This window comes from Lycium barbarum, chromosome 1 (genome assembly GCF_019175385.1).
Source record: "Lycium barbarum isolate Lr01 chromosome 1, ASM1917538v2, whole genome shotgun sequence".
Classification (NCBI taxonomy): Eukaryota; Viridiplantae; Streptophyta; class Magnoliopsida; order Solanales; family Solanaceae; genus Lycium; species Lycium barbarum.
In genome coordinates, this window is record NC_083337.1 from 60,627,499 (window position 1) to 60,651,412 (window position 23,914).

The 23,914-nt window shown below is 38.5% G+C and overlaps 1 protein-coding gene across 3 annotated transcripts in view; it reads right to left on the reverse strand.

Moving 5' to 3' along the window:
- Positions 1 to 1,100: 1,100 nt before the first annotated feature.
- Positions 1,101 to 23,914, reverse strand: part of LOC132635638 (protein PHOTOPERIOD-INDEPENDENT EARLY FLOWERING 1) — a 28,506-nt gene continuing 5,692 nt past the window's right edge. Inside the window, exons 7-21 of one of the 3 annotated variants that reach the window (XM_060352113.1) lie at positions 22,947 to 23,098; positions 22,796 to 22,854; positions 17,995 to 18,130; positions 17,724 to 17,795; positions 17,575 to 17,642; positions 17,352 to 17,486; positions 17,164 to 17,214; positions 16,902 to 16,970; positions 16,691 to 16,753; positions 13,549 to 16,615; positions 13,182 to 13,246; positions 12,955 to 13,010; positions 11,681 to 12,434; positions 2,657 to 3,177; positions 1,101 to 1,967 (exon numbers count right to left, since the gene is read on the reverse strand). In XM_060352113.1, coding sequence (XP_060208096.1) covers positions 1,547 to 1,967; positions 2,657 to 3,177; positions 11,681 to 12,434; positions 12,955 to 13,010; positions 13,182 to 13,246; positions 13,549 to 16,615; positions 16,691 to 16,753; positions 16,902 to 16,970; positions 17,164 to 17,214; positions 17,352 to 17,486; positions 17,575 to 17,642; positions 17,724 to 17,795; positions 17,995 to 18,130; positions 22,796 to 22,854; positions 22,947 to 23,098 — 5,689 coding nt within the window. In that variant the 3' untranslated portion in view covers positions 1,101 to 1,546. Of the gene's footprint in view, positions 1,968 to 2,656; positions 3,178 to 11,680; positions 12,435 to 12,954; positions 13,020 to 13,181; positions 13,247 to 13,548; positions 16,616 to 16,690; positions 16,754 to 16,901; positions 16,971 to 17,163; positions 17,215 to 17,351; positions 17,487 to 17,574; positions 17,643 to 17,723; positions 17,796 to 17,994; positions 18,131 to 22,795; positions 22,855 to 22,946; positions 23,099 to 23,914 lie in introns of those variants that run through there. The other 2 variants (XM_060352104.1, XM_060352120.1) reach the window with 2 other exon arrangements.

Below are 23,914 nucleotides of genomic sequence, written 5' to 3' on the forward strand. Positions count from 1 at the left end.
ATTACAATGCCATCACAGAGATGCATAGTTACAAAAAAAGGAGGTAAAAAGTCATCAGATGTAATATAAAAAAGAAGCACGTTTTTTTACTTTTGGGTAATTAGCATTATAGAAAAAAAAAAGGTTTAGAATAATAGAAAAAGGAAAGTTAAAAAGTTGCTTTAGAAATAAAAGCAAAAATCAAAAACATGCAGGAGCTAGGGTTTGATCCCGAGACCTTGAGGAAAGAAACAGAGTTTCTAACCAATGTTCCACTTGGCTTGGTTTAACTATGTGTTCCTTCCGTTAATATTAGATATATTTTCAGAATTATACACATAAAATATCGAGTTTAGTCGAATGACCATGTGTTCACGTCACCCAAAATTTATAGATAAATTCGCCTCTGACCACAGGCGTCTCCCGATGAGTTCAACCTTTCAAAAATATAGTTTGTTAAGTATATCCGAAATACAGAGATAGATAACATATTCATGAGAACTTCTACTTTATAAAGGGCTTAATGGTTTGATCCTTGAAGGCGAGTGATATATTCAATATTTACAATTGGATCATATTACAGAGATGCTTAGAATAATTTACTCAAGAATAGTAATGTTTTAACTTGTTTATTTTATCTGCTAACCTTTTTTCCCAAGGAACAAAGTTCCCCTCCCTCATTTAAACAAAAAAGTGATTAAAAAAAAAAGAGTTACGATGAAGCACAATTGATGCAATATATTGAAATGCAACGGTATCTGAATGCTAAGCTTACAAGATTTCACAAAAAGTCGAGGTCATGATAAAAATATATTTCTTATATGTTTTTACCCCAAGTGCAAAACAAAATAGAAATACCTTTTTTTAACAATTACATTTGTTTGGATTCGGACTTTAATTTCGTTTCCATTAAATCAACGGTGTTCAGTTACTCTACGCAGAGAGAGCAGTACACATGTAGAAGCCCGACTACGAGACCATTGAACTATGATTTAATTCTGACATTGTGTCATCTTTGAGGATTTAATTCTGACATTGTGTCATCTTTGACTATTTAACTTGGAACATGATAGGTGACTTGTGAGAACCCAATATGAACTAGAGAAAAAAAGGAGATAGTAAGTGTAGAAATAACTTTTCATTTCAATAACTAAACCATTACATTTTTGCCGAAATCTAAGAGGGAAATGTGCCTACACAAATGAATTTGACTGCATCCTCCAAAATTTGCAAGCACAGATTTCCCAGTAATGAAAAAATTAAGCAGCCTACACCCCTACTTTACATGAATTGCTAATTTTTTACACTTCCTATGCAGAGCATCCCTACGTCTATCACGTCCACCAAATACCTCTGACCATCAATGTCCAGGCATGTAAAGTGCTGCCATGGCAAACCAATTGTCTCTTCATCGGCATCTAACAAACAAGATCTCCCCCCCCCCCCCCCCCCCCGAGAGCACCTTCATGATTCCAAGCCTTGGTGCCCGAGACATGCTTGCTTCCAATTTTGAGAGCAAATTGCCACCTTAGACGATCAGGTGATATCATAGTTCACATTTTGATAGCTACCCAATATCTGTAAACTCCGGAAACACTGACCAATCATCAAGTCCGGATATAAAGTCAGGAACATATTCATGTCGGAATACATCCTCACTCCCCGCATTAAATTCCGAATTTAGGTCTAACATGGTCCTATCTTCAAAATCATTTCCACTTTCTATAAGAAATGATAATCCCACATCAGCTGTTGGATAGGAATCATTAGATACAGATGGCACTGGCAGCAACACTAGATCCTTGGTCCGGCCAACATCACTAGATTCGATTGAAATCTTTCTGGACTTAGATTTCGAAACCTTCACTGAATCAGAGGGCTTATGCTTCCCCAGAAATTGTGATTTCACTGGAGTACGTGACTTGGCATCCCCAATAGGGAAAGCAAGGGAAGCCCAATCTAAACAGCCTTCACTACTTGATGCAGCCCTGAAACAGAAAATTAGCATGTAAATACTAATCCCTGCATAAATATGGATTTAAATGAGAATATTGATTAATCTGGATCAATGTGTACCCATTGAATTTGAAGTATTACCAACTTCAACAGTGCTTCCATAATTACATACAATGTATCAAGGATTAAGTAAGGATATCAAGGATGAAACTCACATTTGAATTTATCTTTTCAAATTCAAGTATTTAAGAGCATATCTACAGAATATTGTGCTTGAAACATCACGGATAAATGTTACACTTGCTTTTTCAGCACAACTTCCTGCCTTGGTTGGTTCTTAGAACAAAATGTGAATGAAAGTCTAAATGATAGATAATTCGGAACACAGACCAAAGTACTAGAATGTGAAAGACCTACAATCTTTTCCATTCTTATATTTCTAATCAATGTGAATTTCATTTCTTAATTGTATGATCTCACGAAAAGTAGATACGACTTTCAAGTCTAAAAGAACCATGTTATAGAAGAAAATTAATACAATGTCATTATAATGACTCAAAACTTGAGGGATTGCATATATAAGGGATGTTTTAGATAATTAACCTAAGAAGGAGGTCTGTTTAACTTCATTGACAGATTGAAATCACTTAATTAAGTTGTCATTTGACTCCGTTCACTTAACTGAAAGCATGTAACAAACTAGAGTTGCATGATCACATACCAGAATCGGTTTTCAGCCATAATCTGGGAAGACTTGAAATGATGATGGTCAGCTATTGTCATTCTTGGAGACACTGGAGATTCAGGACCAAGTATTTTGACAGTAATGGGAGATGGCAAGGGAATTGTCTTATCATCTTTTTCTGCCCCAAATTCCAGTGTAATATCCAAATGCTCAGCAGGAAAAGAAGCTTCTTCTCTCTGGTCACCAATGGAGACTCTCTCATCCCTTTGTGCACTCTGCTGGTCAGAGAGAGCAGCTGCTACTAACTTGGCGCATACACTTAAATTAAAAAACCTCTTTACAGGTGGACCCATTGAGCAATTCGTCGAAACACGGTTCATAATTGGTGTAAATAAACTTCCAGAATGATAGAATCCATTCTGGGTAGATGAGGATGTATTTGTGTGGCTTTTCTGTACTTTCCACACAGAGGAAAGAAGGGCAAAGAAATGCTTTTGAACAAGCGGCTCATGATCTGGGATCTCTGATGCAATATCCAACACCAGTCGGACATTTTCCTGAAAAGAGGACCAGAAAAATTAGCCAAATATAAACATTACCCTTTTCTTTCCCGGGGAAGGAGTTTGATTAAGCATTACACTGCTACGGTAAAACTTATTCTTTCAAACTTCAGAAAACTACAGAAAGTTCTTTTACAGCAGCAGCTGATTGGCTTGGCCAGCTACAGAAAGGTTGATGCGGAGAATTTCAGTTGACACTCACAATCACCATTCAATTATCGAATAGGAGCTTGAAGTAAATTTTTCTCCTTTCCCTTTATATCCCAAAACCACCTCATCCCCAAACACCACAATTTGCCAATTTGATGTCAAGCTAAATCCAGTTTTACAACTAAAGAGCACATCTGCAGAAGTCAAATGGCATCTTTGAAAAGTACAAAGATTAAAAGTCATTCCATTAAGCTTACAAGACTTCCACACATATATCTTGGTCTATAGCTTCTTTGTACAGAGGAAGCGCGATGTCAAATGACTTACTATCATACATATATTAAAAGATGCTAGACAAAAAACTCGGGGTAAAAAAAACATGCACCAAAAAGCAACAGCGCAAAGGAAAAAAAAGAAATAGACTAAATGGAGAGCCGAAAAGAAAAATGACTTAAAAAGCCATTTAGAGCAATTTTTCTGCCAAAAGAGTTTTTTTGATGAAGTAGGATACCATAAAAATGCATCAAGAAGATGATGCAAAAGATTAAAAAAGGAAAAGTTTTATCAGCTTATTTACAATTTGAGTGCTACAAAACTAGAGCCGACAAAATCCAAAAGTGCATTAGAGTTGGTTACAGCGTAGAGTTTAGCCCAACTAAAAAGATTATCTAAGCATCTAGCCTTTAGATAGCAGTTTGAAGTTGATAACCCATCAAAATATTTGCAATTTTATATACCAAAAAATGCGTGCAGGTACCATAATCCAAATCTTTATGATGGTTGTCAATTTTCTTACGATTCCAGCTTACATAGCCATCTCTGACACTGAAGGGCATAAACCAGTTCAGTCCAATGATAATGAGAAACATGTTCCAGATGTTTGCAGCGACTGAGCAGTGAAGAAACAAATTTATGATGGATTAGTGTCTGATTGGCACATGAAACACCAGTTAGCTAGTTGAAAAGTCCTCCTCCTTCTTAGGTTAGCCTGGGTGAGGCAAGCACCCTTTAAACCAACCAGCAGAAGCAGGCAGCTCACACTTTGTGCGGCAATTTTTTCATACTAGTTTTCCATGACCATAAGTCGATCATCATTTTATTGGAGCACACGTCATCATACCCTGCCTTAACTGAGTAGAAGCCATCCTTGAGCTCCCCATTTCATTTTTCCCTCTGCTGTGTGTTAAAAGTACATTCTTCCAACATTTCAGCAAATCTATGAGTGCATCCACCATTCGATATTTGCAAGTTCCTATTAAGATTTAAATTCTGTGAACTGCACCCTCTATTATGAGCAATGAAAAAGATTGGATTTCCTCCAATGAGGAAGAGATTTGGGATTGCTTCCTTTAGTGTTGAATCCCCACAATTCTTCCCATAGACTGTTTACACTCTTCCTTAATCCTACACAGTCAGGTGCTCTGATAGCTCTAGTGCTCTAGTGATTGAGTCTCCAATATTTTGCTATGTGAATCTCCTTCCATAGCCCAACATCATCTTAATTAAATTTCCAAGCCATTTCAACTTTTGTTGTGTAAGACTTAGGTCTTTGACTCCAAGTCCACCAAGTTCTTTGGGACGCATGACTTTACTATTTCACCAGATGGTTCTTGTGACCCAGACTGTTCGCTTCCCATAGAATTTTCCTTCTTATCCTATCTAGCTGCTTCTGAATCTTTTGAGATAGGTATTGTTTCTGCTACGTGGCCAGGTTTTTCCCGAATTTCTCAATTACTGCACCCCAGATCTGTGTGGACTTGTATTTGGCACCTAGAGGCAGGCCCAAATAGGTAGTGGGAAAGAAGCTTGTACTACAGCCCATAATGTCTTCTAGCTCCATCAGACTTGAAACCATATTCACCGGATAGATTACACTTTTGAGTATATTGAAGTGTAGACCAGACATTGCCTCAAATATAATAAGAGTGACGTTTAGATAAAGGACTTGAGGATTAAGACCTTTCTAGTCCACAGAAGGTGAGTGTATCATCTGCAAATAATAGGGGTGACACAGAAATAGGAGTATTCCTTACCCACTATGAACCCTTCAAACAATTGGAGTTGCTTGGCTTTTCAAGCATTCTGCTAAGTCCTTCCAGATCCAGTATAAAGAGAAAGGGAGATAGAGGGTCGTCTGCCAGATCCATATCTTGGGGAAAAAGAAACCCATTAGACTTCTGTTAACAAGAATGGAGTACTTGACTGCACTGATGGAATACCTCATCCATCTGATCTCTCTCTCTCCAAAATCCACTTGTCTAACGATTGAGTAAAGCATTGAGAAAAGGTAAGGCCAGCATAACTTATCAAAAGCTTATTCACATCTAACTTGAGTATAAGTCCAGCATCACTAGTTTTCAGTTTCTGATCCAAAACCTCATTTGTTATGAGAGCAACATCAGTTATTTGTCGACTGTTGATAAATGCATTCTGATGTCCAGAACAAAGCTACCTTACCACCCTTTGAGTCCTTTTTTTTTTTTTTTAAGATGGTAACAAACTGTATTGAATCAAAAGTGCCAGTGGAAGGCCATAGTTACAGGGAGTCTAGCTAAAGCTGCACAAATATAATAACTAGCAACTAGAGAGACTCTAGAAATTGTATGAGCGGCTCTGTGTCATCTATGTACTTTTCTTTACACCAACAATACAAAAGTCGAATACAATTAAGCTTTATCTTCTGGATGGGGTTGCTTTTGTTAACAAAACATCTTGAATTTCCTTCCTTCCAGATAGTCCACCATACGCATCCTGGGATCATACTCCAATACTTTGTTTGAGCTTTAGTCCCTCCACTTCTGTTCCAACTAGTTATCATACCTAATGTATGAATTGGCATTGCCCAACTCAAACCAATATTAGCAAGAAATATGTCCCACAATTGAGTAGTCACCCTACAATGCAAAAAAAGGTGATTGTTGTTTCTGCATACAGTCCACATAAGTAACAGGTAGAGCCAACTTGTATTCCCCTTCTTTTTAGTCTGTCTTTTGTTAAACAAGCATTCTTTACTACCAACCAAACAAAGCATGCCACCTTGTATGGTATGTTTGTCTTCCAAATTTGTCTCCAAGGCCATTGTACTTGAAGACTGTTGTTGTGATTCATCCAAAGGTAAGCTGTCTTGACTGAAAAGACTCCTGATTTGTCTCACAGCCACCATAATCGATCTTGCTCAGGTAAGACTCCATTGAAGAGATTAAGTGTGCTGAGGAACGCACTGAATCTGTCTATTTCCCAGTCATTCAAAAGTGTTCTGAAGCTAAGCTCCCATCCTTGGTCGTTCCATACCTCATTGATATTGGCCCTTTGCTGCTGATTTAGGATGTAAACATCTGGATAAAGGTGCCGGAGAGAGCCATTACCTAACCAGTTGTCTTCCCATAAAGAAATATGTTGCCCATTCCTAACTTTGAATCTGGTATTAATGCTGAAGAAATTCCAAAGATTTCTGATAGTCCTCCAAACACTAACCCCATAGACAGTGCTGACAGCTTTGGTTTTCCACGCATCGTCCTCCCCATATTTTTCTTTAATCACCTTCTTCCATAATGATTGATCTTCATTTGAGTACCACCAGAGCCATTTCATAAGTAAATGATTGATCTTCCATAATGATTGATCTTCATTTCAGCACCACCCTTTTGAGTCTTTCTACTGCAATTTTATATAACCTGACGATATGAGTCTTATAGGCCTGTAATATCTTAGTTCCGTAGCTCCTTTCCTTTTAGGGATGAGGGCAATAAAAGATGCATTGAAAGAATAAACCATGTGGTAGTTTTGGTGAAAGATTTAGAGCACATCTTTCTTACTGGTGTCTCCTGACTTTGGGTAGAAGGCTATTTTGAAGCCATCGGGTTAGGGATCTTGTCAGGGGCACATGTGTTAATGGCACTTCTCCCTTCCTCTTCAGTAAAGGCAGTCTTTGGTCCCTCTTTTTTTCCATGGTTAAGCATCCCAAGCCCTCAATATGTGGTATAGGCATCCCACTTTCATCCCCCGAGTATACGTTCGGGTAAAATTCAGAATTTCTCCGTTGATAACCTCTTTGTTCTCAGTTATTCCATCAGCCTCCTTTAATTGTTTATGCAATTGTATCTCCAGTAAGCTCTGGTCACTTTTTGGAAGAACTTAGTTTTCCGTATGAAGATGTCTTTTCAAGATGCTCAGTTTTTGAAAAAGAATAAAATCAAGGCCATTCACCACATAGCTCTGCCACCATTCTGTGATCTTCTCACTGAAACCTTCATATTGTAACCATAATTTCAAAGACAAAAAAGAAAGGATTTGTAGACCAATCTCCACTCTCTAGCACACTTGGCATGTCGTTTGATATAACCTTTGGGAGAGCTAACTCATTCACACAGCCAAAAGTGTAATTCCATTCATTGGAAATTAGAAATCTATCTATTCGGAATGCTTGAGAAAATTCTTCTCCCCTACACCAGGTGTAAGTGGCTCCTTGTAGTGGGAGATCACTCAGTTGCATGTCTTGAATGAAGTCTAAAAAGCTCCTCATAGCACTGGAAAGTGGCACCTTGTAGTGAAGATCACTCAAGTTGCATGTCTTGAATGAAGTCTAAAAAGCTCCTCATAGCACTGGATCTCCTTACGCCATTGAATCTTTTATGCTCAAATCTCCACACTTTGAAGTCTCCCCGTCACCCAACGATCATTCCATAAACCTCTGATTGCAGATCGTTCATCCGAAAATCCTGTTCTTTTCGGTTAGAGTGTGGCTCATAACTCCGGTGAAATACCACCTGGTAGTTACCTGAACCCCTTCAAGCATTGTGGAAATAGAATAAGGACCTTATTGCACATCATTACATGCCCATAATCTCTTATCCCAAAAGATAGTAATCCCACCACCGGAACAATTGCCTTTGTATTCTGCCCAATCCACCCATTTAGAACCCCAAATATGTCTTGTTAAAGCCGGTTTAAGTCGTGAATTTTTGTTTCCTGCATACAGAAGATGTCTGGCTTCTACTTTTGTACCAAAGATTTGATAGCATATCTCTTACTTCTAACATTTAGCTCTCGCATGTTCCAGCTAAAAAGCTTTGAGCTTCCTCCCCCTTATAAGCCTTTCCACCGACCTGCAATTCCCCTTTTCATAGTTGACTGGGCTTTTGAGATTCTTTACCTCATTTTCCCTTTCTTTTTCGTTTTCTTCCTTGGTCTCGTCCTGCTTCTTTGGTGTAGAAGTTGTTTCTTCCTCTTCAGCTCCATCCTCAAAATCATATCAAGAATTTCGTGTTCAAACCCAAAGACATGCACTCCAAAAGCTTTGCAAGCTTTTGCCATAATAATTTTGGTGCACTGAGTTGTCCCAATTATAGTTGGACTGGCGATGATATGATCGTTCACAGCCTCGTGTATAACTATAGCCTGCTTTTTCTCATATTGAGGGGCCTGAGTCGAGTTAGGTATATAACTTGATGTTCCTGGATTTAAATTATTGAATTGGGCTGACCTAGTTGGTCTCCATTCCATTTTCTCCTTCCGCTTGCCAATATCTTCCCATTTTTACTTTTTGGGCCCTCGTTGTAATGGGCAAGGTACATGAAATGGGCCTGATTCGAAAGTTGCTTGGTAAATCCAGAGTAGGACCTAAACAACGAACTTTTCTCTTTGGCAACAAACAATCAAAGTCAAACCTTTATGAAGATGAGCATACGATGTGACTTGAACCACGCCCTCACTTCAAGTCTTCTGATAGCGGTTAGAAAAAGATTTTTGAAAAGGCCACGTGTTGAGGCACGTGTTTGGTGGCAGGTTGTCAGCTTGTCAGGTACTACTTTTACGAGGCTCGATGAAGTCATAGGCTTTGGGGTGAACCCCTGGTCCATAACCTAAGCCCTTGAAGTTTTGCCGAGAGCTGTTGAACTGATATGTCCACCAATGATAATGGAAATTTCAAAAACCCAATCATTTACCTTCAATTCAATCCTCCTAGTCTCAGGAGGTTCATGTTCCAAATCCTTCACACATATGTGAGCCCGGAGAAGGTGAGACCTTTCTCTTGGTATCTTCGGCGGTGCTGATATATCCCCTACACCTATCTCGAATGTTTAGGGCATTTTCTGACCATGCATGCATAGGAATATCAAATGCTCTGATCCATCAATGATCCGCTCGTTATTTAGTGACTAATATTGGCCACCGGCGACCACCAATCTAATTGTCAATCTTTCCCCATCCCAAAACCAATTTTCGACCTTATCTTTATCCACCTCTTTCCTAAATGAGAGTTCAAAGAGAAATTGATTGTGAGAGGTTTCACTTTGAGGCTTGTTGTTAGCCTCTATCTACGAAGGAACCAGCTGTGGATAACTCCGTTTTTGGGCTCGAACTAAAGGGATTACTGAAGTTCCTGATATGGCAACAAGATAGGAATTGAAGGTTTCTCTGTCGAGCATTGTTGTCCTCCTTGCAGAACGAAGTGTCCGTTTCGGCCATTTGTTTATGTTAGTTGCATCTATGTAGGATCTTTCATTGCTATTGAATCGGTTTAAAGCTAGATTGCAAGGTTTACCCACAAATCTGAGAATCTTCTCCGCTACCTGCCCCAAACGTAGTTGTAATCTGACTCGGGGATAATTACAGAGGATTTCCTATCACCCAATCATAACTCCATCCTCACGGACCGACCATCAATGTTAAAATTTAGCTATAATTCTACATACGTAAGCATGTTGGTAAATGTGTGTCCTCGCTCGATCAGGATGAACCAGCGTGTATGGCCTTCTCCAACATGTGTTAATTCAAAGGATTTCTCGCCGGCCAAGAAGAAGGTTTTCTTTTTCCATCGGAGAGTCTATGATAAATTCATCGGAGACTTTTTTGTGTTGGCGGGACTTTCAAGAAAAGAAGGAGAGTCTTGATCCAAAGGAAGAAAATTTAAGTAAAAGGTCGTAAGATAAAGAAGAGCATCTATCATCTTCCAACTAGGAACAAGCAAAGACTAATCAAGGTGGAGCAAAATAAACACTCACTACACAATGTGCTCTTCTCTATCACTAGGTGAAAACAATTTGCCAAGTTCTTATAACTCTGCATGAACTGTTGACCATTTGTCAATCATGCATCTCTAATAAAAATGACACAGTAAGTTCATGGAAACATGACTCGCTCATCTAAAACTTGGGCTAATTTAAGCCAAGTATATAGCGCAAATTGACCTGTGAAAAACCTTGTCAAAATATTTTTAAAAAAGACTATATTCTTGTTCGATATGTCATACATAGCCATGATAAAAGAAAAAAAAAATTAGTTTCATTTGGTGATTAATCAGTTTCCAAGAAAACAAACAAACAAAAAAAGAATTAAAACTTGGTAAGAGTTTTGGGAGGGAGGGTGTTAAGCTATGACTCATCCTTTAGCCCATCTTGAACCGGTCCAAGTAAACTTTGGGCATTTTTTGAGCGGATTGCCCTTCTTTTGGGGTGGTCTTTAATTTTTGCCCCTCAGATTGCTGGTCTTGAATTTCTTCCCTTTGCTTAAAAAGGTGGCCGAAAATACCCCAAGGTTCTGGGTTCGAACACCCGCTTAGTCAAAAAAAAAAAATCACAAGGCAAGGCTTTGCAAGAAGTCTGCTGGAGACGGCAGACTTTTAGTTATGCCTTAAGGCAAAGTCTGCCGCAAAAAGATTGCCTTATAAGGCAAAGTCTGCCTTCTCCGGCAGTCTTTTAGTTATGCCTTAAGGCAAAGTCTGCTGCATAAGGCCGACTTTTTGCAAAACCTTGTCTTGCGAATTTTTATTTTTATTTTTATGACTAAGCCAGGGTTCGAGCCAAGAACCTCGGGATATTTTAGGCGAAGGGCAAAAATTAAAGACCAGCAATTTGAGGGACAACAATTAAAGACCACCCCCAATGAAGGGCAATCGTGCAAATTGCCCAACTTTGGGTGGGTCATCTTGAACCAGCCCAAGTAAACTTTGGGTGGATCATCAGCCCAACCTGCTGGTTTGACACCCCACATATATCAATGTCCCAAATAAGCAATAAGAATGCAACATAAAAACACGAAAAATATGAGAAGTGATAATTTAAAGTTAAACAAATGTCAACTTAAACAGAACTTCCAGTGGCACCTATAGTTCCATCCAAAATAGTTTCTCAACCACAGTTGTTCTATCTCCTATGGTTTCATTCTTTGCAAGGTCCCTACCCTCAATACAAGAATAAAGGGTGGCACTGGAAATTCTTCTTAGTTTCCTTAAACCTTTATTTCTACTCTTTGACTAATGATGAGTCTTTGTTTCTTTTCTTCTTTTTTTTTTTTTTAATTTAATAATCTCCTCCAAAAGCAAGGGATATGAAATAGAAATCTAGCTTACCTCAGTCACTTTGAGAAGACCTTTCATACAGCCAGTATTGTTGGATCTATCATTAACACTGTCTACGGCAGATAACACATATCTCTGTATGAGTTCCCTAAACCTCTCAGAGCAATGAAGAGGGTGACGATATCTTCCTCTATAAGCTCCGCCAGCAGTCACTCCATACAAGATATCACTCACCAAGCTCCAGTGAGGACCATACTCATGAACAGAAGCACAAAGTACAGCATCTTCTTGTGGCAACCATGAATCAGCTGATGGAACATAATCTTTAGACCATGTTTTACCTTTCCTAATCGGCCTTTCTGATTTAATAGTAAGAACTCGCTTTACAGGCATTGGACTGATTGAGATTTTTCCTCCCATCTTGCTTCTGCTAATTGGTCTGAGTTCGATGTCCATGGTGCCAACATCATACTGCTTCAATTCCTTAGATTCAACCTGCCGCTTTCCATAATATGTTGAATGTACCAGAGAAGATACCTCAGAAGACTTCTTCAGCTTTTTAGACTTCTTGGCGCCTTTCACATCCTCATCATATATTGCTGGTTTACGTTTTCTCTCTTGAGCAGAATCCGGCGTCGTAACTGGCTCACTGGATAGAATATCGTCATCTATGGGCATCAACTCTATCGAAGACTCTTCCTTCAAAGCTTGACGTTCAGAAGCTAAACCTCCTTTTTTCAAAGATTTGAACTTTGTTTTCTTTGCCTTCTTCTTTGACTTGGTTTTTGGAACAGAAGATGTATGCCTGGAAAGCATATTGCAGTTAAAAATCAGTAAGAAACATTGTCAAAGTCAGTTAGCTTACTTTCGAAGGAGTAAAATAACCGAAGCGGAAGGAATATCATCCATTCCAACACAACAAAGGATTTCAAGAACATAAAAACAGATGAGGTGAATGAGAGACAGACAGCACCTCCAGATATGAATACCATTCACTCATAATTTGATTAAGTGATGCCAACAAACTAGTAAACTTGATTTAGTTCAAACTGTGACAATCCTAGCACAGAGATCAAAATCACATATAATCCTGTACGGACCTAACTACTAGCAGTGCAAAATTGGAACGCAAGGGGATAGAAGCTAGATAAAGTCAAGTGAGATAATTGACAATCAAGATTCCAAAACAAAAAAATCAGGACGGTAAACTCTTCATAATAGAAGTAAGAAATGCGGACTATTAATTATCTCAGAAACAAAACAAAAGAAAAGAATGAAAGAAAGGAAGAACGGGAACAGTTCTTATTATTACAGCAATCGCTTACCCCATGGAGTTCTCATATTCTGCAAGTTCTTTCTCTTTAGCTTCAGCTTCCAGTTCCTTCATCAACTGTCACAGTATAAGGTTAGTTATTCTATGAAACCTACATCCAGTTATGTTTATTCTTTATCCCTTCTTTCGTTGTATTATCTTCCTTCTCCTCTAGCTTTTATAAAGGACAAAAAGGAAAAGAAGGGTGACAATAACCCAAAGTATCACAAAATTACAAACCTGATGCTGAGCCAAAGTCTCAACCTGCTGTCTGTATACCTCAGTAGCAAAATCAGCATCCCATCCTGACATTAATGGGGACAGAATTCATTTAAACTACTTTCTTAAGAGCGTTAATTCAGCAAATTAAAAATGTTTGCAGCCTCAAATATCTAAGATCATTTTTGTATAACTATCAGTAGAACATTTTTGTTCCAAATCTCAATATCAGTCCAACTAAAGACCAAAATTTGATTATATCCCTCACATGTGAGTGAAGCTACAAACTATTTCTGTGTGAAAATTTTCTTGTACAGATAGCTAGGTCAAATATTTACTTGAAATAAATACAAAGACAAAAAGTTATGAAGGGTTAAGATAAGCTTACTCTCGTAAACTAAAGGCTCTTCATCATCGTCAATCTCTGCTTCCATATCTTCCTTCAACTTTTCAATTCTATCCAATTCCCATTCAGTTTCTTCAAAATGACCTTGTGACTCAATAGCTGTCTTGTCTATGATAGGGTCCCATAACTCCAGAAAACGAACAGCATACCGATCAATTGGACGTAACTGACCCTCGAAAGACAAGATAGCTTGTCCGGCAGCAGCTGCTGCTGCTGCCATCTGTTTGACATCGGCCAGCATGTCAATGTCATCTTCTTTACCAGCAAAAGTAATTGCTTGTTCTTTTAATGGATTGCTAACATTTGCCTTTGCCACAAGTTCTTTACTTGATGTTGTAACTAGGGCTTCATGATCAGCAGGCTCATCAGCCTTCGTCTCATCATCATTACCAAGTTCATCATCTTCCAACCTGACAATTGCTTCTTCAGTAAACTCCTGATTGTCTACTGCCTCTTCCTCTTCAACTTTCTTCAGAGCCATGTAATCTGCCTCATCTTCTACATTTTGCAGCGCAGCCTCCACGTCAGCATTAGAAAGCTGAACCTCAGTGACATTGCTATTCTTCTCTACTTCACTATTCTTTAAGGAAACTGTTCTGTGGCCTGAGAACAATTCCATTGGATCCAGCTTCTTGAAGAATTCAGTGTTGTAACTTCCACGCTGTATAACCAAATCATCCAGAGCACGCTTCTGGTTTGCCTTTTTCAAAATATTCTCTTCAATTGTGCTCTCACTTATCAACCGGTAAATGTGTACTTCACGAGTCTGGCCTATTCTATGACAGCGATCTTGAGCTTGTTGATCCATAGCTGGGTTCCAGTCACTATCATAAAAGATGACTGTGTCTGCACCCACCAAGTTGATGCCAACTCCACCACTACGGGTTGACAAAATAAAAAGGAAAATCTTTGGATTCGTGTTGAAACGTTGCATCAAAGTTTGTCTCGCTTCTGGCGGAGTAGAACCATCCAGACGCATGTAAGTGTACCCATACAAATTAATGAAGGCTTCTAAAACATCAAGCATCTTTGTCATTTGGGTGAAAATTAATGCACGGTGACCTTCTGATTTTAATCGCCTCAACAAGCCTGCAAGCTCCTGCAGCTTTCCACAGTCAAATTGTATAAGCCGCCTATCTGGAAAGTAGACTTGCCTTCTAACAATGGCTGGACGAAAAGGAGTGAGAAGAGGAGAAAGAACCTCAGAACATCTCTCCTTAAAGGTCGGACTGAAAAATACGGAAGTTCCTGGTTTACTGCACCAGCAAGCAGGTGCTGGGGAACGTGCAGCAGGGATTGCAAACATAAAAGTCTCAACCTGATCAACCATTTTTTGGAATCTCTCAACTGGTGACAGTATTGATTCCGCAAGCCTAGCGGAGTACAAGAATGACAAGGGATTACTTTTTTGACAGTAAATGCCATGGACTGGATGTTTCACAGTAACAATCTCCCGAATACTTGTAGAATATACAGGTTTCCGCTTACACTTAATGGAATTCCACCATGCAATAGATGCTGCTCTCTCCTTTGCTTCTCTCAGTCTCTCCTCAGCAAGTGCCTTTTGGATCTCTTCAAATATGTTTGTTCCGTGAAACTTCTTATTCCGTTTAAGTCCTTGTGAAGTTTCTTCACCATGAATCAGAGACACACGACCCTCAATCAAGCTTGATGGGGTAGCAATGGATTGAACATCATTACTCTCCCAAGACGTCATTGAAAAATCAAGATGTGTAAACAACAATCCCAAAGCTCCAAGGTTGACGGTTGAAAATATACCAGGCAAAAGCATCGAGCAAATGGTAGAGCTCAAGTGCATATGAATACCACTCATATCAAAAGAGCTCACTATTGGACGTCCTTCAAATAAGTCAGGATGATTGCACACTTTGCGAAGTTGCATTATAACACTTATCATCCCAAAAAAATTTGAACTAGCTAGAGTGGCTTGTGTCTCCGAACTAGCAATAAAGTCTTCATACAAGTTACGCTGCCTCCTTGAGAGCTTACAATAAATAACGTGCTCATGTTTTGAAGGAAGCTGCTTCTCCACATCCCTTTTCAAACGGCGGAGAATAAAGGGACGAAGGACATTATGCAAGCGATCAACAACTTCCTTATTTACCTTTTCTTGTCCCTCAACCATTCCAGAAATAGGATTACAGAACCAATCTTTGAATTCTTGATGAGATTGAAAAATATGCGGCATCAAGAAATGCATTAGAGACCACAGCTCCATGAGATCATTCTGCAATGGCGTACCAGTCAAAAGAATACGCCGTTTTGAGTTAAAATTCAGAAGCGTCTGCCATCTTTGTGATTTCCAATTCTTTATTAGATGAGCTTCATCTAAAATCAGGTATTTCCACTTCTTACGCTTGAAAACTTTGGAGTCTTGTATAACGAGTCTGTAAGTTGTGATACATATGTGAAACGAGTTTGGCTTCAACCAGCCTTGCCTTTTAATCTTTCGCTCTTTTGCACTGCCAAAATATGTCAAGATTTTGAAAGCAGGACACCATCTAAGAAACTCAGTCTCCCAGTTTAGCATAACACTAGTTGGGACAACAATAAGATGAGGGCCCCAAATTCCTTTTTCACATGCTAGGTGAGCAAGAAGAGCAATTGTCATGATAGTCTTCCCCAAACCCATTTCATCTGCTAGGATTCCATTAAGTTTCTTCTCATACATGGTTACAAGCCAGTCCAAACCAATATGTTGATACTCACGGAGGGGAAATTTTAGAAGGAAGGGGAACTTAGTCCGCACTTTGGTTGTTGAGAAGGTACTACCCGTTGGTTGTGCTGATCTGGCAGCAGCTGCTGCATCAGCAATTATATCCTCACTCTCCCTCTCTTCCTCTGTTTTATCCACACCTTCAACTTCCTTTTCTTCCTTCTCAGCAACTGTAGTGGGCATTACATCACACAGTCCATCATTTACTCGACTGGGTTCAGATTCATTGTGTGCTGGTGATTCCAAAAGATCATCAGAAGCAGACGCATATGATTCAGAATCATCCCCCCCATTTTCATCAGTATCAAAATCCTAACAAGCAAAACATGACAGTGGTAAGAATTAACTGTAACATCAAGTCCCCTAGAAGAGCAGAGCAGCACATACCTCTTTATACCTAGCAAGGAGCTCATCTGAAGGAAGTTCGCTCTCCTTTTGCAACAGTGTAATCTGAAAATTGAGAATTTACCTCATTGCAACAGCAAATGTAACCATTTTGAAACTCTATTACACATGAGGGGAGAACTGTGGACCAGGTCTATGTATAACAGAATGCATCAGAATTTCGGATAGGAAAGTCAAAAAAATGAGTTTTTACCTCATCTGCAGCATCATTTGCCTCTGCCTTTGCCAACTCCTCCTCCTCTAACAAAGTTGTTTCATCATCCTACCAATACCACACAAAGTGATTGATTTTATAAGCAATCTCTAAGACTAGATCACGCAACAGATGCTAATACCTCAAATTCATCTTGGAAATAGAGAACACACTAAAAATGAACTGTTAAAATGATGAGATTTTGCCTCAGACAGGTTGATGCTCTGTAACCAACTGGATAATATAGCAGTCATTGCCTTACCATATTGTATCCTTTATCTTCACCAACAGCAAGGACATAATCATCATCATCCTACATAAAATGGAGAAAATTCAGAGGAAGGTACGAAATACTGAAGGTACTCTTCGTGAGGCATACTAAGGAACCAAAGAGACACTCTGATAGAAAAAACACTGCATTCCAATTAATTGTTAGATAAGCATCTTTACCTGTTCATCATTAAAGTCACCTAACAAATTAACTCTGTGCAACTCCTGATACTTCTTTGGAGGACTTTTTAGCTTGTCTTTCCCTAGGTCAGAATAATGATTATTTGGAACTGAAAAGACGCCGTTACTTTCAACCTGCATGTACCAAAAAGCAAATATATCACCTCAACCACTTACCTAGTTATAGTAGTCAAAGCAGTAACCATAAACACATACAACTTACAGAACGACGACCCGAAATTGCAGGTGTGCAGCCTTTGTCAGTCTCAGTAGCAACATCAACGTCTCTACCTGTACAGCGATTACTTGAATCCATGGAGAGTTCCTTGACTTTACAATTAGAAATAGACAAAGAGGCTGACTGCAACTCACATTTATCGCTGCCCTTGCCAGAACTGACTGTAACATCTGCATCACTCTTCTCGGGGCTACAATCTCTGCTAGCTGAATATTCACAATGAATATAAATCAAACACATATTTTAGATACTTCACCAAAAGCATGTGATTGATCGGAAAAACGAAGAGACTTAAGATAATCCATCTTCTTCACGAATGTCAGATGATACAGGAACTTGTCAAATAGTGCAGGAAGAGGCATGAATGTGAAATAATCTACAATGATTCGATCAGCCATATAGTACCTTCCCCAACTGCATAACGCTTAAGAAGCTCTTCAAGAGGTAGATCCATTTCATTTTGTAAGGCAGCTAACTCTTCTTCCCTTTCTTCTTTAGTTATAACAGCCTCATCTTCTTCAATAGTATGCTCGTCATCTTCCTAAAGCAGTATCACCATACATGACAACATTGTTTATAGGACAACATTAGCAGAACTGCAACCGACTTTATAATATCCCCCTCTAACAATAATTTTTCAGATGGTTATAACCCCAAAATCAGAGAAGTTGATGAGAAAGAAAAAGCAACCCAAATTAAGCCCTATGAACAGATAAAGGACCGCGTAAATAATTCAAATGACTCAAATGAAACAGCAATGAAGATAAGAGCCCCCTCTAAAACCCAACCCAGAAAGGAAGTGGGGGCCAGATTAGCTTCATTACTACAAAGACTGGTAACTTTTTAGGGACTCGTAATCTACAGACAACTCGCAAGTACAGCTGTCAAAGCAATATGGTTCTTTACTTGACCAGTGCACCAGATAATATACCATAAGCACAGTATTCTAAGGTCCATCCACCCAAGGGTGTGGCCTAGTGGTCAACAAAGTGGATTCAGAACTATGAGGTCTTAGGTCAAATCCTAGCGGAGACAAAAACACTAGGTGATAGCGTCCTATTTGTCCAAGCCTTGGTGGGTAGAGTTACCGGTTCATGTGCTGGTGACACTTGAGAGGTAACAGGTACCCCATTAAATTAGTCAAGGTGCACGCAAGTTGGACCGGACACCACGATTATCAAAAAAACAAATCTCTAGTACATCAGTTACAGAGCAGAATGATATCCTACCAACAATAATTTCACAGAGATCAGTTGATAGCAGTCGATTTCTTATCCAAAAAAAATGATTGTAGTCAAATCCCTGTTCAGTTCTCAACCTAACAAATGCCTCAACTAAAGCGATGTCAGACAGAAGGCAGAACTGAAGGATAAGCATCAATATCAAATCATATCCCTATGATGTGCGAGTCTGCAAACCAAGACATTGTATATTTTCATACTCCGAATCGTTACACAAGGTACTTGAATTTTCTAAATACTCCCTCAGTCCCAATTTACGTGACACTCTTTCCTTTTTAATCAATCCCAAAAAGAATGACACCTTTCGATATTTGGTAACAATTAAGCTTTAAACTTCTCATAGTACCCTTTATAGCCACACAAATATCTATGCTTGTTTTAGATCACAAGTTTCAAAAGTCTTACTTTCATTCTTAAACTTCGTGCTAAGACAAACACTATCACATAAATTTGGAAAAGGGAGTGCCAGTTTATTGCTTTGGATGTTTAAGGCTAAAAGATAATACTCCCTACGTTTCAATTTATGTGATAAAATTGACCTCCCCAACTTCCTATTGAAGAAAGAGAAAAATAGAAAAGTTCGAATGGGCACCGAGTTTAGAAAGAAATAAAGACTTTTGAAACTTATGGTAATAAACATGCCACAACATTTGTGCGGCTTTAAGACTTATCAAAATCGTGGCTTTGTTTTTAGAAAAGGTACTTGTATATGTACAAGAGTGCAAAAACCAAAAGATGAATTCCTTTCTAATCTTGTAAGGATTCTAAGAGGCTAAGTATTGATCTACTATTTACAAATTCCTCCCTGCACCAAAAAGAAAACAAAAGTGTACAATTAGACATGATTTGCTGTATGGAGTGTGCTTTGTCTTCAAAACATCTAGCACTGCTTTCTTTCCATACGGTCCACCAGATGCAAGCAGGCATTGTGTTCCACCATAGAATCTTCTTTCTCCTCTTTTGAAACTTGTGGTCTTAAGCATTCCAAAATATTTGGGTGGTTATAAAAGCTTCTCATCAAGGGTATAACGGTAAGTGTAAGTCAAAATTGTTCAAAATTTAGAAAGCTGATATTCTTTTTAAAATGGACTAAAGAGAAAATGATGCCACAAAAGCTGGAATGGAGGGAGTACCATCTAATTTTGCACATTATTTGGAGTAGCTGGAGGTAAGTTCTTGACAATTGAATTCTGTAGCAAAAAGACTCAAATCTAGTATTTAAGAAGGTTTTATCCTTGACAATCTTCATTAAAACAAGATCATCTATTATGAAAATAATGAGTGCTCAAAAAGTTCAGCATTACATGTAACCGAATCATGGAGGCCTTCTCTGAATTATGTTAGCTGTCCCAAGATAACTGAGGAGGAAAGTCAATGGTTGCAAAGCTTTTTCTGAAGAAGAAGAAGTGCTAAATACCATCAATTTATGTGCAATCGATAAGGCTCCGGGCCCCGATGGCTTTACAATGGGTTTCTTTAAAGAATGTTGGGATATTCTAAAGGAAGACCTAACGCAAACCATTCTTAATTTTCATCACAATGAATTCTTTGAGAGATCCTTCAATGCTACTCTCATTGCATTGATACCAAAGAAGAATGGGGCAGAAGAACTTAAAGATTTCAGACCTATAAGCCTTATCGGAGGAGTTTACAAGATCATCTCTAAAATCATCACAGAAAGACTGAAGACAGTCATGGGGAAGTTGATCGATGAACACCAAATGGCCTTCTTGAAAGGGAGACAGATTATGGATGCAGCCTTACTAGCTAATGAGCTAGTGGACTCCAGATTCAAACAAGGAAGGCTGGGAATTCTATGTAAATTGGATATCGAAAAAGCTTTTGACCATGTCAATTGGGGCTATCTGCTGAAGATCCTGGAAGACATGGGCTTTGGGCACAAGTGGATAAACTGGATCAAATTTTGCATCTTTAGTGTTAGATTTTCTGTTCTGATAAATGGTTGTCCAGCAGGTTTCTTTCAATCTCAAAGAGGTCTCAGACAGGGTGACTCATTGTCACCTCACTTTTCTTATTTTTGATTGCTATGGAAGGTCTTAATCACATGGTTAGGACAGCTAAATCTAATGGTTGGATTAGGGGCTTCGATTCTCAGTCCACCATTAGCAACCATCTAGAGATCACTCATTTACTATATGCTGACGATTCACTAGTTTTTTGTGATGCTGAAGTGGAGCAGATCAGACATCTCAGAGCAATCCTGACCATTTTTGAAGCCTTGTCTAGTCTTCATGTCAACTGGAGCAAAAGTTCACTCTATCCAATTAATCAAGTTGATGATCTTTAGAATCTAGCATGGAACCTAGGTTGTCAAGTGGGCTCGCTCCCCACTAAGTACCTAGGGATGCCTCTAGGTGCCAAAAACAAATCCAAAGAAATCCGGGATGAAGTTTTGTAGAGATGTAACAAGAAGCTGACAAGGTGGAAAACCCAATACCTCTCTTTGGGTGGCAGAGTTACACTCATTAATTCTTTCTTGGATGCCCTCCCTACATACATGATGTCTCTCTTCCCACTCCCCAGATGAGTAGAGAAAAAGATTGACAAACTGAGACTTTCTCTGGCAAGGTAATAAAGTTGATGATGAAAGGAGATGCAAGAACCTGGTCAAATGGGACTCAATCATTTTGAACAAGAAGGAGAGTGGGCTGGGCATTAAGAACTTGGGGTTGCACAACAAAAGTTTGTTGCAGAAATGGCTATGGAGATTCAATTCAGAGGACAATGCTTTATGGAAAAGATTCATTTCCCAGAAATATGGGATGCTAGATCAATGGATTACTAAAGAAGTTAATGGCCCTTATGGTACTAGTGCATGGAAATCTATTAGGTTCCACTGGAATGAATTCTGGGCTAATGTAGATATCATAGTTGGCGATGGCAGAAAGACTACTTTTGGGCAGATCACTGGATTGGCCATAACAACCTTCAATCGACTTTCCCTGACTTATACTCTATAAGCCTCCAAGCTCAAGCACAAATCAGTCAAGTTTGGAGCCCTCAAGGATGGGATCTTATTTTCATAAGAGCTCTCAATGATTGGGAAATTGAAAGCTTAACCAATATGCTCCAACTCTTAGCCTCCTTTGGAGGAACTTCAGTTTACCCTGACAGACTATGATGGAAATTGAACAACAAAGGAACTTTCTCTGTTAAGATGAATTGTGGGGGCACTAGTAGCTTTATCCAGAAAATTAGGATGAATTGTCTAAATCTCTTCTATTTTTGGTGTAAACAAAATTTGTGGGGGGAGATAGGAGACCTGGTAGATTTAATAGGACAAGTGTAAGTTTTTGTTGGGTGCTCCTTATACTTTTCTGTAAAGATTACAATTCAGCTTCAATTGAAGCTGAATTTTACTGTGAATACAAGTTGTTACCAATTTCCAAAAAAAAAAAAAAAGAATCCACACAACTGCTTCAAGAAATTAAAGGTCTGAAACCACTGGTGCCCCATAAAACTACTGCCTGCCATTTGGATTAGATGATTGCATCAACATGTATTTATAATGTTATACTCTGCAAGGTCATCTAAGTACATTTAATTCGCTGTAAAGATCAACATATTGATTTGAAGGTCTTATTTCAAATAAATCACAGCTCATTCCGGGCTTTGATATTATTGTGCAGCGCAAATGCCGACCCTTCCTTCAGGACCAGAAAATGGGGTGGAGAGGAAGAAAATCTCCAAACTTATTTCATCAGAAAATTTGCCTCAAAGCTAGTTTCCTATAATTAGCTTAATATCAAACCCACACCAGGCGTTATGATCGCTATTTTAGCTCAAGTATAAATAATTCATGCTGCCCCCCGCATTCAAGCATTTACAGGACACATATCAAACACCTTTTCAATGGTAAAAATAAATGATATGTAAGACTTCAAAAACCTACTAACACAAATAAGCATGGTATCAAAATCCACCTCTGCTATTTGAAAGCTTACCATTTCGTCTTCAGATTGCACACCAAAGTCGTCATCAATATCACTACCAATTGAATGTTCTGGAAATTTCAGTTTAAGTAAGAAACAGAGGGAAAATTATTGTCAATAAGCTTCTCAATATTTGTCAGTTATCTATAGTTAATGTACTTACGAAGATTTTCTCCAACACAGTCACGATTGGTTACATCCCCTTCACTCCCTTCTTTACACTGGATTCTCAATGCTTCTGGTGCAGACAAAGAATTCTTTTGTTTGCAAGTACTTGGTGAACTTACAAGGTTCTCCGCGAGCATTGTTGAGTACCTAGGATAAAGAAGGAAGAACGCCTAATCATGTTATTCATTAGGTCAATCAATCAACTACAACTCAACGAATTCAAAAAAAAAAAAAAACGTCTTTTCATTGCAAACTAGTTGCTGGAGGCCCGCGCTAAGCCCGGGCCCAAACTCAAGATATAGAAACAGTAATATTAATTAATTAAGTATAATTTGTGTCACACTTTTCTACTGCATAACTAATTTAAATGTAGTTGCGTGATCATGTCTTGTTGATAAGTTTTACACAATTAAATAGTCATATAATTGGATAATTTTAAAGGAAAATTATTTATGAGGAAGCAAGTTTGACAGGAAATTTAGCAAATACCAAAGGACACAAGTGATTCAACATCCTATAAACTAACATAATAAAGTATGATGACTACGTTCGGTGAAGATCATAAATTGGAAAACATTTTCGTATTATTATGAATTTGTGAGCATATGATTTTTAGTTATAGATAGAAATAGATTTCTTTTGATATCTATGAACTTTTCACTCATTAATTTATGGGTCAAGGGTTTATGCTAGTTTTAGACGAAATTCAAGAAAAAACTCAAATTCATTAAAATGAACCTCAAGAATCAAGTTAGTTCTTCATATATATTTATGCTTAAAAAGATTAATTCTTAGTTATCCAAACAAGACATTTTAAAGACAATTCGATCTTGACTGATAACACTACCTTCATTTTTAACACTATTTATGGCACCATTCAATAATTTCTACCCTCTCCAGATCCCACCTTGTGGGATTATATTAGGTATGTTGTTGTTGTATATGGCACCATTCAATAATTTC